The 15,152-nt window shown below is 42.5% G+C and overlaps 1 protein-coding gene across 1 annotated transcript in view; it reads left to right on the top strand.

Annotated features, from left to right (window-relative positions):
• Positions 1-555: 555 nt before the first annotated feature.
• rrn3 (RRN3 homolog, RNA polymerase I transcription factor) overlaps positions 556-15,152 on the top strand; it is a 35,732-nt gene continuing 21,135 nt past the window's right edge. The window contains exons 1-6 of the mRNA XM_028814103.2: positions 556-691; positions 5,834-5,948; positions 8,003-8,059; positions 9,923-10,012; positions 14,664-14,793; positions 14,885-14,944. Coding sequence (XP_028669936.1) covers positions 5,853-5,948; positions 8,003-8,059; positions 9,923-10,012; positions 14,664-14,793; positions 14,885-14,944 — 433 coding nt within the window. The 5' untranslated portion in view covers positions 556-691; positions 5,834-5,852. The remainder of the gene's footprint in view (positions 692-5,833; positions 5,949-8,002; positions 8,060-9,922; positions 10,013-14,663; positions 14,794-14,884; positions 14,945-15,152) is intronic.

Genomic DNA, 15,152 nt, shown 5'->3' with positions numbered 1-15,152 from the left:
CATCCCCTGTGCCCAGAGCCGACCCTATAAAAACCCGACGATTCCTGGAGATGTTTTCGCACCTCATTTGGGTCTGGAGCAACCACCAAGGAAATATCCGAACATCTATAAGAGGAACCGTTTTCTGTTGTGCTGGCTAGCGTACCGTGATTTCTGTTATTGGTGCCACCGGGCACAGTTTTTCTTTGTTACTTTGTGCCTTTCAAATGGGGACACTTGATTGGTACTTCAACATTTGGAAGCGGCTCGTGCAGTTCTGTCCGCCCAGTCACAACGTACTCAGGGGTGCTGACCATAATACACTTTTCCAGTCATTTTCCGTCCATGCGAAATCCTTCTTCGTTCTAGAATTACTAACATTCCGGTAAATAACATTCTCAGTATATCATCCTCGTTATGTATTTTATTACATATTAAAGGGTATACATCCTGCTATGATCTGAGAACGACGCTGACACAAACTTCGCTCCTCAAACGCGCGCACCTCTCTGTTTAGTCCCCAGCGCTCTGGCGAAGGTCACGTGGCTGGTGCCAGCCACCGCACATTCTCTTCCGGTTGACAGCTGGAGATTTGCTGCCGGGTTACTCTGAAATGGCTCGAACTGCGCACATGTGAGGCTGGCTGGAAATTTATCGGACTTGAAGACGAAGACGAGCGTCGGGCGACATCAACACTCCGCCAAGCGAACAGGCACGTTATGGTGAACTTTTATTAGAAAGACCCTTCGGTCGTGGTGGCGAAGCGCGTGTCCTCCCCGTTTATAGCCTTGCGTGTAGTCACGCGCTCCGCTCTGCTCTTTAAACGATGAACACCGCGGTCTGCAGACGGAGTCTGTCGAGATTTGTTGATGTCATTTTTATTGTTATGTTCTGTGCGGTCATTTGGAGAGTTACAGTGAATTTGAACCAACTGCACCTTCTACTGCAGTAATTCTTAAACAAGAGCCGGGTGGGCTGGCCACTGTGTGGGCGGGGGTGTCCATTTTTTGTGGTTTGCAGTGCCCTGTGGCATGCGGCTTGTTCTGACCCCAAATTGGAACCCCTAAGGAAGAAATGATTTAAATACAGGGACATTTACATTGACGGCATTCATACGACAGCAGACACCGGGCATGTCCCGCTCCACCTCCGACATGCCTGGTTTCATTCTAAACATCTGAACGAGAGCCTGGGAATTTGCCTGTTACAGTTCGATAGTTAGATTGATACTTTATTAATCCCAAGGGGAAATTCACATACTCCAGCAGCACCTTACTGATACAAAAAAACAATATTAAATTAAAGATTGATAATAATGCAGGTAAAAAACAGACAATATCTTTATATAATGTTAACGTTTACCCCCCCCCCCCCCCCCCGGGTGGAATTGAAGAGTCGCATAGTGTGGCGGAGGAACGATCTCCTCAGTCTGTCAGTGGAGCAGGACGGTGACAGCAGTCTGTCGCTGAAGCTGCTCCTCTGTCTGGAGATGATCCTGTTCAGTGGATTTTCCATAATTGACAGGAGTCTGCTCAGTGCCCGTTACTCTGCCACAGATGTCAAACTGTCCAGCTCCATGCCAACAATAGAGCCTGCCCTCCTCACCAGTTTGTCCAGGCGTGAGGCGTGCGTCTTCTTAATGCTGCCTCCCCAGCACACCACGGTGTAGAAGAGGGCGCTCGCCACAACCGTCTGATAGAACATCTGCAGCATCTTATTGCAGATGTTGAAGGACGCCAGCCTTCTAAGGAAGTATAACCGGTTCTGTCCTTTCTTACACAGACCATCAGTATTGGCAGTCCAGTCTAATTTATCATCCAGCTGCACTCCCAGGTATTTATAGGTCTGCACCCTCTACACACAGTCACCTCTGATGATCACGGGGTCCATGAGGGGCCTGGGCCTCCTAAAATCCACCACCAGCTCTTTGGTTTTGCTGGTGTTCAGGTGTAGGTGGTTTGAGTCACACCATTTAACAAACTCATTGATTAGGTCCCTATACTCCTCCTCCTGCCCACTCCTGATGCAGCCCACGATAGCAGTGTAGTCAGCGAACTTTTGCACGTGGCAGGACTCCGAGTTGTATTGGAAGTCCGATGTATATAGGCTGAACAGGATCGGAGAAAGTACAGTCCCTTGTGGCGCTCCTGTGTTGCTGACCACAATGTCAGACGTGCAGTTCCCAAGACGCACATACTAAGGTCTGTCTTTAAGATAGTCCACGATCCATGCCACCAGGTATGAATCTATTCCCATCTCTGTCAGCTTGTCCCTAAGGAGCAGAGGTTGAATTGTGTTGAAGGTGCTAGAGAAGTCTAGAAACATAATTCTTACAGCACCACTGTCTCTGTCCAAGTGAGAGAGGGATCGATGTAGCATATAGATGATGGCATCCTCCGCTCCCACCTTCTCCTGATATGCAAACCGCAGAGGGTCAAGGGCGTGTTGAACCTATGGCCTCAGGTGGTGAAGCAGCAGCCTCTCCATGGTCTTCATCACATGTGATGTCAGAGCAACAGGCCGGAAGTCATTCAGCTCACTCGGACGTGATACCTTTGGGACTGGGGTGATGCAAGATGTTTTCCAAAGCCTCGGGACTCTCCCCTGTTCTAGGCTCAGGTTGTATTTGTAGGTAGGAATGTAAAAATATCATAGTTTTTATTAAACATATTGCAAGACAGACCCCTGCCGATAAGTGCAGCTTTGCAGATTAAACTGCCTGAGCGGCGTTATTTTCGGATGAGGGTCATTTGTGTGGACCTTCACTGAACAGACCGAAAACTGTGACCCTTGAAAGAGGACAGGATGTTTTCTGCTAATCATTTGTGCTTTTGCTTGCTGTAAACAGCTGGGGACACCCTGGGTGAATACCTTCATATTAGTGCGTTTAGATAGATAGATACTTTATTAATCCCAAGGGGAAATTCACATACTCCAGCAACAGCATACTGATACAAAAACAATATTAAATTAAAATAAAAATGTAGGTAAAAAAAGACAATAACTTTGAATAATGTTAACTTTTATCCCCCCCCCCCCACCCGGGTGGAATTGAAGAGTCCCATAGTGTGGGGGAGGAACGATCTCCTCAGTCTGTCAGTGGAGCAGGATGGTGACAGCAGTCTGTCGCTGAAGCTGCTCCTCTGTCTGGAGATGATCCTGTTTAGTGGATGCAGTGGATTCTCCATGATTGACAGGAGTCTGCTCAGCGCCCGTCGCTCTGCCACGGATGTCAAACTGTCAGCTCTGTGCCTACAATAGAGCCTGCCTTCCTCACCACTTTGTCCAGGTGTGAGGTGTCCTCCTTTTTTTAATGCTGCCTCCCCAGCACATCACGGTGTGGAAGAGGTCACTCGCCACAACCATCTGATTGAACATCTGCAGCATCTTATTGCAGATGTTGAAGGACGCCAGTCTTCTAAGGAAGTAAGGAAGTAGGAACCCACATAACAATTTTGAACTACATTTACCACAAAATCACTTCATTGCAAGTATCATTCGTGTTGCCTATTTAATGTGATGTCATCATACTGAGTTTGTGTTTTAACAACTTAACACAGTCATTCCAAAGAGCTTGTTAATGTAATTGATTTTAGTCAAAAATGTAGAAATGACAATTGCAGTATAGCCAAGGAGCACATTGCCTCACTCGCCACATGACAAATCGTCTCAGGACCCCAGATTAAGACCCGAGTGCAGCCATGCAACGAGTGACACCTCAGCACCACGCAAGTTCAGGTGGAATGGAACAAGTGAGAGGTGAGGTTTTTGGGGTTTTTTTTATGGTGGCTGGAGTGCCAATTCTGCCACCAACCCCCTGGTTTTTCCATGCAGGTTGGATGCAGATTAACGTCATACCCAGGACGAAGCAATTGCAGGTTAAGGGCCTTGCTCAGGGTCCCAACGGAGTGGAGTCACTTCTGGCATTTATGGGATTTAAACTGGCAACCATCCGATTACCATTGCAGATCCCTACTTCAGAGCCACCACTCCGCCTCTTAAATAAATGGAAACACTTATAAGTAGTTCCAGAGAAATGACCATTTCCACCTGCGACTTTTGAGCTGTTTTGTTCAGATTATTTTTTCCTCCAAATCTGGCTTTGACGGGGGATCATTTATATGTCGTGTATTTTTCTGTATGTGTATCATGTGTGAGTGTTATTAAAAATCAGTTTCAGCAATCCTTTCTGAAAACATGGGTTGAGTTATTGAGTGTAGCTTGATGGGCAATAAAACCTGTTGCTGCGTATGCAGTTCCGTCCACTCCTCTGTCGTCAGTTCCTCGGAATGTGCGGGGACAAGCTCTTTGATGACTGGTATTTCGAATTTTGGCTTGTAACTCAAGGCAAAAATTCGACCTAGTGATGGCTCATATCTCAAAAAACTCGTACATTGGGGCACTCGTATCTCAAGGTATCACTGTAACTAATAAAATCTGGGTAAATAGTCTATATTACTAAGGAAGGTTGTATATATGCACGGATGCCAGACGCACCATCCAGCCCTCCGCTCTGCGCTAGCCTCTTCACGCCTCTGCCACTCACGTATGTGGATTTCACTTTCACCAAACAACAAATCTTTTAATTCTCACGGATCCGCCTCTTCATTGGGAAGAAACACTACAACTGCCTATGCCTGCTCCGAGAAACCACGTGGAGGGGTCAGGGCTACTGTCCCATCTGTGGCACTGCCCTATAAAAACCCAATGGTCCCCAGGGATGTTTTCAGACCTGATCTGGGTCTGCAGTAAGCACCAAGAAATACCCGAACATCTATAAGAGGACCCGTTTTCTGTTGTGCCAGCCAATGCACTGTTATTTCAGTTATTGGTGCCATCGAGCACAATTTGTATTTGTTTTTCTCTGTGCCTTTTAAACTGGGACACCCGATTGATGACTCATCATCAACAGGGACTGTGTGGAGAGGGTCTCAGACTTCCGCTTCTTGGGAAGTCACCATTAGGGAGGACTTGACCTGGGGAACACACACTGCTGAGGTAGTGAAGAAGGCCCAAAAGAGACTGTACTTCCTGAGGGTGCTCAGGAAGAACAACATCCTGAGAAACTGCTGGTGTCCTTTTACCGCTGCACAGTAGAGAGCATCCTGGCCTACTGTCTCACAGTAGCACAGAAGAAAGAGCTCCACAGGGTCATTAAGCGGATAGTCGGCTGTCCTCTCCCCTCACTAGAAGAATTGCATAGTTCCTGTTGCCTCAGGAACGTCAAGAAAATTCTTCAGGACCCATCACACCCAGGACATGCATTGTTTGAACATTAGGCCTTCAGGCAGACGTTTCAGATCCATAAAGACAAAGACAAATAGACTGAGAAACAGTTTGTATCCTTCAGCCATCACCATGCTGACTGCTGCTAAGTGGTCAATCTGACCGAGTGCACCTTCATGTTTACAATACAGCTCTACGTTAACATTGGATAAGGGACAAGTGCAATATAATGTATGTATGAGTGGAAAACAGTGTTCTGCTGTTATGGACTGTTTTGGTACTTATTCCTTTTTTTATTTTAGTTTTAACTTGAGTAATTGTGTTTATTTATTTATTTTGCACTTTAAAATTGCACCTAAAATTTCATTGTACAATGTCTCATTGCTACAATGATGATAAAGATTTTGATTTGATGCTCACACACTTTGCAGTGGCTCGTGCAACCCCTCTTAGCCACAAGGGGAAGCACAGCAGACAGACTGACTTTTTGGATTTGAGAGTCCACTTTTAACTGAGTTTCTCAAACACTTGGCAAGCTTTTTTTTTTTTTTTTACTGTTACCATTTTCTCACTGCACCACATATAAATAAAGCTGATTTTTGTAAATATTTTGTGTTATTTCCTCTAGGGTTTCCTTGACAAAGATAATGGACAAGGATGACGGTGACTTCCTTAACTCCCCTGTGCAGAAAACTGTGAGGTTTGGGGGATCTGTAGCTAAAATTCTAGCAAAATACAAACGGGTAAGGCGGCAGCTTTCTCCTTTTACATCTTCTGTGGTATCTGATTCAGAAATCATTTTCTTCTGAATTGCCGAAAGCGAGATGTGTGGTATGCTATGCAGATGAACAGGGATTCTTGCATTCAGTGGTTCAAAAGTTGCTCTTTTATGTCTGAAAGATTCATGCTGACGTTAGAATGCCAGGGCATAATTTATGATTGAAATAAACTTTGCACTTGTAGAGTGAAACTTAAAAAAACTGCTGAACCCAGAAATGATTTTTACGATATTACTTGGAAAGGACGAAGGTCCAAGTCTTTAGAGTCATGGTGCTTCATGGCTTGCTATATGGTTGCGAGTCATGGACACTATCCAGTGACCTGAGACAAAGACTAGACTCCTTTGGAACTGTGTCTCTTCGGAGAATCCTTGGGTACCGTTGGTTTGACTTTGTGTTGCTCATGAAGTCCCGAATGAGGCACATGACCTGCATTGTGAGGGAGCATCAGTTACAGCACTACAGCCATGTGGCGTGTTTCCCTGAGGGTGATCAACTCGTAAGATCCTCATTGTTGGGGACCCGAGTGGCTGGACCAGGCCAAGGGGTCGCCCACATAACACCTGGCTGCGGCAGATAGAGGGCCATTTCCGGAGGGTGGGACTGGTACTGCGTGTCTGCCTGGGGGGTTGCCATTGTACCTGTGTATGCTCCTCAACTTACTCCAGCTTGCAGGGAAAACATGGGGGTTGGTGACAGGATTGGCACTTCAGCCTCTGGGGAAAAACCTACCACTATTCCAACGTGGTGCTGAGGTGTCACCCACTGCATTCGGGTCCCAATTCAGGTGGTTCATCATGTGGTGGGTGCTCCCCATGAAATGTAATCTCATTTTTTCATGCATGTTGGAGATATTCTTCTTATATAATACGCTACCGTGGCTGTTTGTTTGTCTGTCCAGGATTTTAAATCACCTGTAGCTCGCAAACTGTTGGAACTATTGACCTGAAATTTGGTACACATATAGTACGTGACCTCTACTGTCCGCTTTCGGGGTGATGAATGACCTTCAAGGTTTTCCTCTTTTTATTTTTATTTTATTTTATTGTAGAATCAACTCTCAGCAGCTGCCAGCAGGGTGGCCATGTGGCACATGCGTACAGGCACCGCTCGCATTCCTACCACCTTCGCCTTCACTTCCTCTGCTCTGCATATCTTAAATCATTCTTGAGGCCGATTGAAGACTTAAGTGCCAGCTTAAGTGAAAAATTAAGGAAACTCACTAAGTAATTGCAACACAAACACTGACTTAATCAGTTTTAATGCGAAAAGATGCCGACGAAAGAAGAGAAAAAGCAGGCCACTAGGGTGGAGATAAGAATAGCCGCTCAGGAAGGAACAAGTGCATCAACCTCTGAGCAAACGAATGATAAACGTAGAGAGAAAGAGGAGGAGAACTAGGAATACTCGGGTCAAGTGTATTCGTGCAGTGCACTGTTACTGGTTTCATATAATACATGCCAATGGTGACCAATGCCTTATAGTGGCAAATGATGTGTGTTGTGACCGCAGTAGAGCATAATAATTAGCCAGCCATGGGTACCTCAGAACGTTCACTTCTTTATTTTACGACCAGCACACACTGACATTCAGTTATACAGTGACATTCTTTTCCCCAAGACTTATTTCCTAACCTTTTCAGTGCTCTGGCAGAAAATACATTTGAGCACAACAATGTAAAAAAAAGTACACTACTTGTGTTACGTAATTCACAACGACAGTTATCCTTTTGTATGATCAAAATGTGCAATATGCTTGTATTTTTTGCTAAAGTACTGTTAGGGACTTCCTTAAAAATTTGTGCACATCAGATAAACAAACACAATGCCATATAGTATTCTTTTTTTTTAAACTGAAAATTAATACCGTAAAAAAGAAATGTATAAAAAATGGGGTACTGCTTTATGTTTAGAGAGTGCCCCGAAACAAATCTCAATAAACACAACTGACAGGGTTATAGTAATTATACAAAAAATTTACAAAACTCTTCATCTTTTTCCTTTCTTTCTTCCTTTCAGGGTGACACCCATGATTTTGAACTGTTGAAGCATCAGCTCTCTGATCCAGATATTAAGGTATAGGATCATGTTATATACGGTACATGGGATATAATGTCTCATGACAAATGTGCCTCATCAGGAGCCATTAGAGGTTCTGGGTTATTTCTTGTTAACTAAAATCTACTGTTCCTAAATGTTTATACAATAAAATATTACATTTTGCACGTCAGTGTAATTGAAATGCTAATATGTCATAAATTAAATTAATGTAAATGAGTTTTCCAATCTTTTCCTGGCATGTGACATAATACAGTTTTGTTCAAAATTCTTGGTATTACCTTAAAGAGCTGACTGCACATCATTTAGTTTCATGGCATAAATCTTTTACAACCAGCAAACCCGCGATTCTCGAAAGAATCACAAATCCAAGAATGGCAATCACTTTCTGTTTCCTCTGATATTTCGAGGGAAGAAAAATTATGGAGGGTGGGTGTGTCCTGGGAAAGTTTACATTTAATTAAATATATTTGTACTAAAGCGGTTTCTTTTTGGAGCCGTGACTCCTCTGGCTCTGGTGTTTCAGAAGCGCATTGTAGGCACTTGCGTTCATTGTCCATGCAGTCTTGTTTTTTTTTTTTTTTGTATGGCTGTGTCGTTAGCTAGAAGTCATTTGGTGACAGCGGCGGATTTGTGTGGATCTGGGCTTGGAGGGCTACATTACTAAATGAAGCTGGTATATGCGTTGGTGTGTGCAGTCGCATTCGGGTGGCGGATGTACTGTGTACGGCTTGCTTGTCGCCTCTGGCATCTGTGCATATATACAACCAGGTGTGCATGCTTTACCTCCGGTTTAGTTTACAGGTTGTGTTTGGGCGCCACCTACTGACTTTGGGAAGCCGCTGGGTTTGACTCTGGGTGCACATGTGCTGTCGGTGCTTCTGGCCTCTGTAATCCTTGCATATATACAAACATTAATAAACGAAGGTTGTATATGCAGTGGTTTGCACGTTCGCATTCAGGCGGCGGTCGTATTGTGACCTGAAGTTTAGTTTACAGGTTGTGTTGTGTTGTTTGGGTGCCACCTACTGACTCTGGGAAGCCGCTGGGTTTGACTCTGAGGCGCAGTGCGCGTGCGCCTTCGGTGCGTCTGGCATCCGTGCATATATACAACCTTCGTTTAGTAATATAGATTATTTACCCAAATTGTATTAGTTATGTTGAAGAATACATTGCATGGTCTGATTAAATAATAGTATGCCCCTAATTATTTTACGAAGTCTGCTTTTTGGCTTTTATTTCTATTTGCTTCCTGTAATTAATGTTTATATTAAAGTAATACACCTGTTAAGGAACTGCATCAAATTTTTAACATTTAATGGTGACCCTTTTTCTTGTACTTTTCAGATTTTGTTTCCCCCTCAAATTAACTATGTGACACAATGTGAACATTAAAATGTACATTTTCTCTTTAATTCATGTTTTCTGTGGAGTTTGTTCTGTTAATTGTGTCCAGATGCTAACAATTAATGATGAGGATAGCAGACACCAGGGCAGGTGACACTGATTCCTAAAAGGCAGCTACTTTAAATTCTCACTCCGAGGATTCACTTACTTTAGCAAATGATAAAGGTTTGCGCAGCTCTAGTAATCTCCCACTTACTCTGAATAGTACATTTTGATGACATGATGTACAAGTGTCTTGATGAAGATTAAATACCAATATGGTGGGATAAAAAAAAAACCATGAAAGCCACTGTAAAAAAAGCATTCTACACCCATAGCTCACGGTCATTTTAATAGTGGTGTCGGCCTACGTTGTTTGCACCATTTCACACAATAACTTTCGCATTCTCTTCCTTATACATTTTTTTTAATCTTACACTTCTCTATTGTGATAAATAAAAAATGTCTTTAGTGTTTTCTGTTGTTTCCTGGCAGGATGCCCAGATTATGAATTGGCTTCAAGAGCTGCGAAACTGTGTGACTGAGTTGACCAAGGAGTTTGAACAACTGGTGTTCATTGTTCTGGTGAGTTTTCAGTATGTACCTTCTTAGAGCTGAGGGCTTTGATCTAAAAACTTTACAGCAATACTTTGTGCTTTTCTTGCTCTTGCTGTTAAAGATACTCCACTGATAACATAAATGAATGTGCTTGTATTGCCATACAAGTACAGTTAAAGGCTATGTGAAATTAAACAGTTTTAATAAATCTTACTGAACGAGCCAGCAAACAAATAATGCCCTAAAGCATTATCCTTTTTAGTATTTTTTTCTTTTAAACAATAACATCTTGTAAATGACACGCTTAAATTTTGTATGATGGGCAGAGAAAGCATTCAGATCAAGTTAGATACCAAAAATAAAAAACAAATTGGGTTAAACTGTATGGATTCAGAAAGTATTCAGACCCCCTCACTTTTTACACACTTAATTCTCTTGTAGATTTAACTTTAAATTGCCCATCAATTTACACTCAGTAGCCAATAATGAAACAGTGAAAATGTTATGGGAAAGGTTTCTCAATCTATAAAATATGAAACAGAAATCTCTCGCTAATAGAAGAATTCAGACCCTCAGTTTAGTACTTTGTATACGGGTGGTAGTTCAAGCTTCGAGACTCCTTGAGTGAGTCACTGCAAGCTTTGCACAGTTTATCCCATTCCTCCTGACACATCCTCTAAAGCTCTTTCAGATTGGATGGCAAGTGTCTGTAAACTGCCATGTTCAGGTCACTCCACATGTGTTCTAGTCTGGACTATATCTTGGTTACTCAAAGATACTCTTGAGAGTTCTCCTAAAGTGTGTCATCCTGACTGTGTGCTTCAGGTCATCATCCTTCTGAAAGGTGAACCGTTGTCCCAGTCTGAGGTGGTGCGCTCTTTGTAGCAGATTTTTCTTTCAACGACCTCTCTGTATTTGGCCGCATTCACCCTTCCCTTAATTCTGACCAGTCGCCCTGTCCCTATACCCCCATAACTTGTGCTGCCTCCATCATGCTTTACCATAGGGGATGAGCAGTGCCTGGTCTTTGCCAGACATAATGCTTGGAATTCTGCCCATTAACATTATTTTTTTGTCTCATCAGACCAGAGTACTTTAAATGCCATTTTGCAAACTACAAATCGGCTGTCATATTCTTTTTACTCAGCAGTGGCTTCCTTGTCATTGATGGAGTGCTGAGTGGTCATTTGGTTCTTGGTCACCTCCCTGACCATGGCTCTTCTTTCCTGGTTGCCCAGTTTGGCTGGACAGCCCACTCTAGAAGGAATTCTGATGGTTCCAAACTTCTTCCATTTCACAATTCTTAAAGCTGCTGTACTTCTAGGATCAGTCAAAGGATTAGAAATGTATTTTATCCCCTTGCCTGGATCTGTGTCTCACCACAATTTTACTGGGGAGGTCTGTGAAGAGTTTCTTTGACTTCACAGCTTGGCTTTTATCATAACATGCAGTGTGAATCATGGGGCCTTATATACACACGTAAGATTGTGCTTTTCTAAACGATATCCAATCAATTTAATTTGCCATAGGTGGCACTTCAGTGAAGTTCTAGATACATCTCAAGGAGACTTAAAACAAACAGAAGCCACTTGAGTACAATTTGGAGTCCCATAGCAAATGGACTGAATATTTATAGATATGTGAGATTTCAGTCAGTCAGTCATTATCCAGCCCACTATATCCTAACACAGGGTCACGGGGGTTCTGCTGGAGCCAATCCCAGCCAGCACAGAGCGCAAGACAGGAACAGGGTGCCAGCCCACCGCAGGACACACACGCACACAGTCTAGGGACAATTTAGGATCGCCAATGCACTTAACCTGCATGTCTTTGGACCGTGGGAGGAAACCCACACAGACACGGGGAAAACATGCAAACTCCACGCAAGGAGGACCCAGGAAGTCAACCCAGGTCTCCTAACTGCGAGGCTGCAGCACTACCATTGCGCCACTATGCCGCTCTTATGTGAGATTTTTTAATAAATTTGCAAATCTTTCTGAAAACATGTTTTCACTTGGGTCATTTTGGGTTATTATATGCTATCGTGTTTATTTTATGTTGTTGTGTGCTTCCAGTAATTGTTGTGCTGACAGATTAACAGTCATTCCAGTCTGAGGTTGTGTGTAGATTGATGAGAAAAAATGGCAAATGCATGTTTTTAAATTATACAGTAACTAGCACACAAGACAATATGCAAACAGGGAAGGGGTCTGCATACATTTTGAATCCACTGTGTATAAATGCTTAACCTTAGTTTTGTAATTTATACATTGACCCCAAAACATAGAAGCTGGAAAATAACTGCTTAGTTAATTAAGCTAGGAGTCCAATTAAAAACAGAAGTTAGTTGGAACAGAAAGAGGCTCCCCAAGACTGAGTTTGAGGACCACTCTTCTCAAATTCTCGCAAAGTCTTAATTCTGTAGAAAACTGAGGAATAATTGAAGTCGTCAGAAAAATTGATTCTAACTCCTAAACATGGGTGGAACAAAAATCTGCATTCACAGTGATACTCCACTTTCCATCTTGTTTATTTTTACATTTGCGTGTAAAGGATGCTTAGTACTCTGTACAGTACACCCCCAAAATTCGCAGGGGTTATGTTCCTAGAGCACCCGCGAATTGTGAAAAACTGCGAATTTTGGATGTGGTTAAAAAATAAAAATACCTATTTTCATAGTTTAAACCCTAAATATGCCCCCAAAACACTTTAATTTCAAACTCCGTTTAATACATTACCTAAAAATAAAGAATGTAAAGGTAAACCTGTATACTGTACTGCTATGTCTTCCGCAGTGCTAGAATGTAAAATACAGATGTTACCGCTATATGTACTGTAATTCACGCAAGCGCGTTTTCATTGCCAGAAGCCTTAGATGGTGCAGGGCGTTTCGACGGCTTCTTGGGGCTTTAACTCTTAAACTGCCACATACTTGGGGGTCAATGCATCCCTGGATGCCAAATACTTTTTTGCTGCACTTTAAGTAAACGTCACAATTAACAAAGAAAAAGTGAAATTTTAATGGAACATTTTTTTTCATGCAAAGATCACAATTACTGCAATACTGATCATTTTACACACTGCTAATGAACTGTAAAAATGATTTAAAAAATCTACTGGAACAATATGTACAAAGTGCAACTGACACCATGGATGTAAATCACTGAGCCAACTGCACTTGAACTGGCTGCACGCAAGCACACAGAGGTAAGCGCTGACGCTGGCAGGCTAGTCTTGGTGCGGGTCACAGAAACACAGGAGATTGTAGAGACAGGAACTTTATTTAAACACTTCAGACACATGGCTCTTTCAGAAGAGAAATGAGCTCAGTATGCAGTTATCGATTAAACAATAGACAAACATCATAGGGGAGCACAACTCCCAACAGGAGCAGAGAATGTCTGGGGGAGGAGAGAGAAACCAAGCAATCAGCCAAAAAGGACAGGTGCTGTTTAGGCTTTTAAGTAAACGGAAACACAAGAACACTCAGCTGAAGATGTATCACAGTCAATCAGCAGCAAGGAGAAATGAATAAGGCTGTAGCAGTCCGGTGCCGCTAAAATTCACACCATCGACGGTGATTTATTTATTTTTATGGTGGAGACAAACAGAGACAAAAACAAAGCAAACCGGTAATCAAACAGCAAATAAAGAATGTAATGAAAACAAATGAAATAAGAAAACAACGATACCACCCCATTCCCCTTACGGCGATTACACATTAAATACAACAAAGGACAAACAAAACACACACAGTAAATCATGAAAAAGTTCATGAAAAACAGCAACGGATGAAATGTAATGATGAAAATAGGTAGTCCAGAGATCTGCACATTGAATGGGAATGTAAAGATAGTCCTACTGGTAGTTCCTGAGATGGTGAAGACGGGTTCAGGAGCGCTCCTTTCTTTGCAAGATGGCCATGAAACCACTTACAGTCCTCATGTACACGGGCAGACAATCCAGACGCACGAAACGATCCAGGATAAAATGAATAAGTACAGGTAACCCAACAGAAGGCAGGCAGACAGACAGACAGGACCTTGAGACACAAATTACAAAAACTTTTTTTTTGCTTTTGTTCACCGGCCCCCTTTTTAAAAGCCGCGCTGACACCGTTTGACCGCAACAGCCCTAGCACCCTTAGCAGAAGACCAATCAGATCCACTGCAGGGACTGCTGGGAGTTGCAGTTTCAAATTCTATTGGCTACTTTCACCATCCCAAGCCGCAGTTCTCTCTACAGTACAGTATTGCCACGAAAAAAGCCATAAAAACTGCGGAGGATATTTGCGGTTTCTGCTAATAATTATTAGTTAGGTTCTAAGGAAAAATCCGCAAATGACTGAGGCTGCAAACTCTGAACCGTGACTTCGCGGGGGTCTGCTGTAATACTTTAAAAAATGTCTTCACTAATCACACATTTGAGTAACTGGGTCAATACTATATTAAAATATGCACGCTCTGAATATCAGTGCTCAGTGTTTATTAATAGGGACTTGTTTTTTTTTTCCTGTCTGTGCTATTTATTTTTGAAATCGGTTTGTTGTTAAATTGTCAGACAATCAACTGCCTATAGAACCTGTTTTTTTTTTTTTTTTTTTTTTAAATACTTTATCAGCTTAGCGGTGCCCCATAATATTTCTTCTGCCATCATTTCTGTAACATCTCTTTTGCAGAAAATCCCTTGGCTTGGCAGAAGCCCAGCTGTTATAGAAGTATACCTGGCCTTTTTGGCCAACCTGGTATCGGCTCAGACAGTGTATCTTCGGTCCTGCCTCAGTATGGTGGTGTCCAACTTTACCCCAGGTGAGTGTTTTCTTTCTTGCTTTTGTCCTTTGAAGGAGTCGGTGAATGAATGTTAATATACAGGTGTCATTACTTTGCTTTTTCTTTGCAGGAAGAATCATCATTCGGGAAGATGACGTGGATATTTCTGATTCAGATGATGAAAATGAAAGTAAGCAGGGGTGTTGTTAAATGTTTAAGGAAAATGATTTTTCTATGTTGTGGTTAAATGTTGAACAGTTTTAGTTTATGCATTTACAATCAAAGGTGAGTGACTGGTATCATGAAGCCTTTTATCTTTTTCAAATGAACATTCAAATGATTTCCTTATCTTAATGGAAGTCTTTAAGCAAGCAGTTATGGTGACTAATCTAAGAAAG

This window comes from Erpetoichthys calabaricus, chromosome 11 (assembly GCF_900747795.2).
Source record: "Erpetoichthys calabaricus chromosome 11, fErpCal1.3, whole genome shotgun sequence".
In the NCBI taxonomy this organism is placed as follows: Eukaryota; Metazoa; Chordata; class Cladistia; order Polypteriformes; family Polypteridae; genus Erpetoichthys; species Erpetoichthys calabaricus.
Note: the sequence above shows the minus strand (reverse complement) of the source record. Positions and strands in the feature narration are given on the sequence as shown.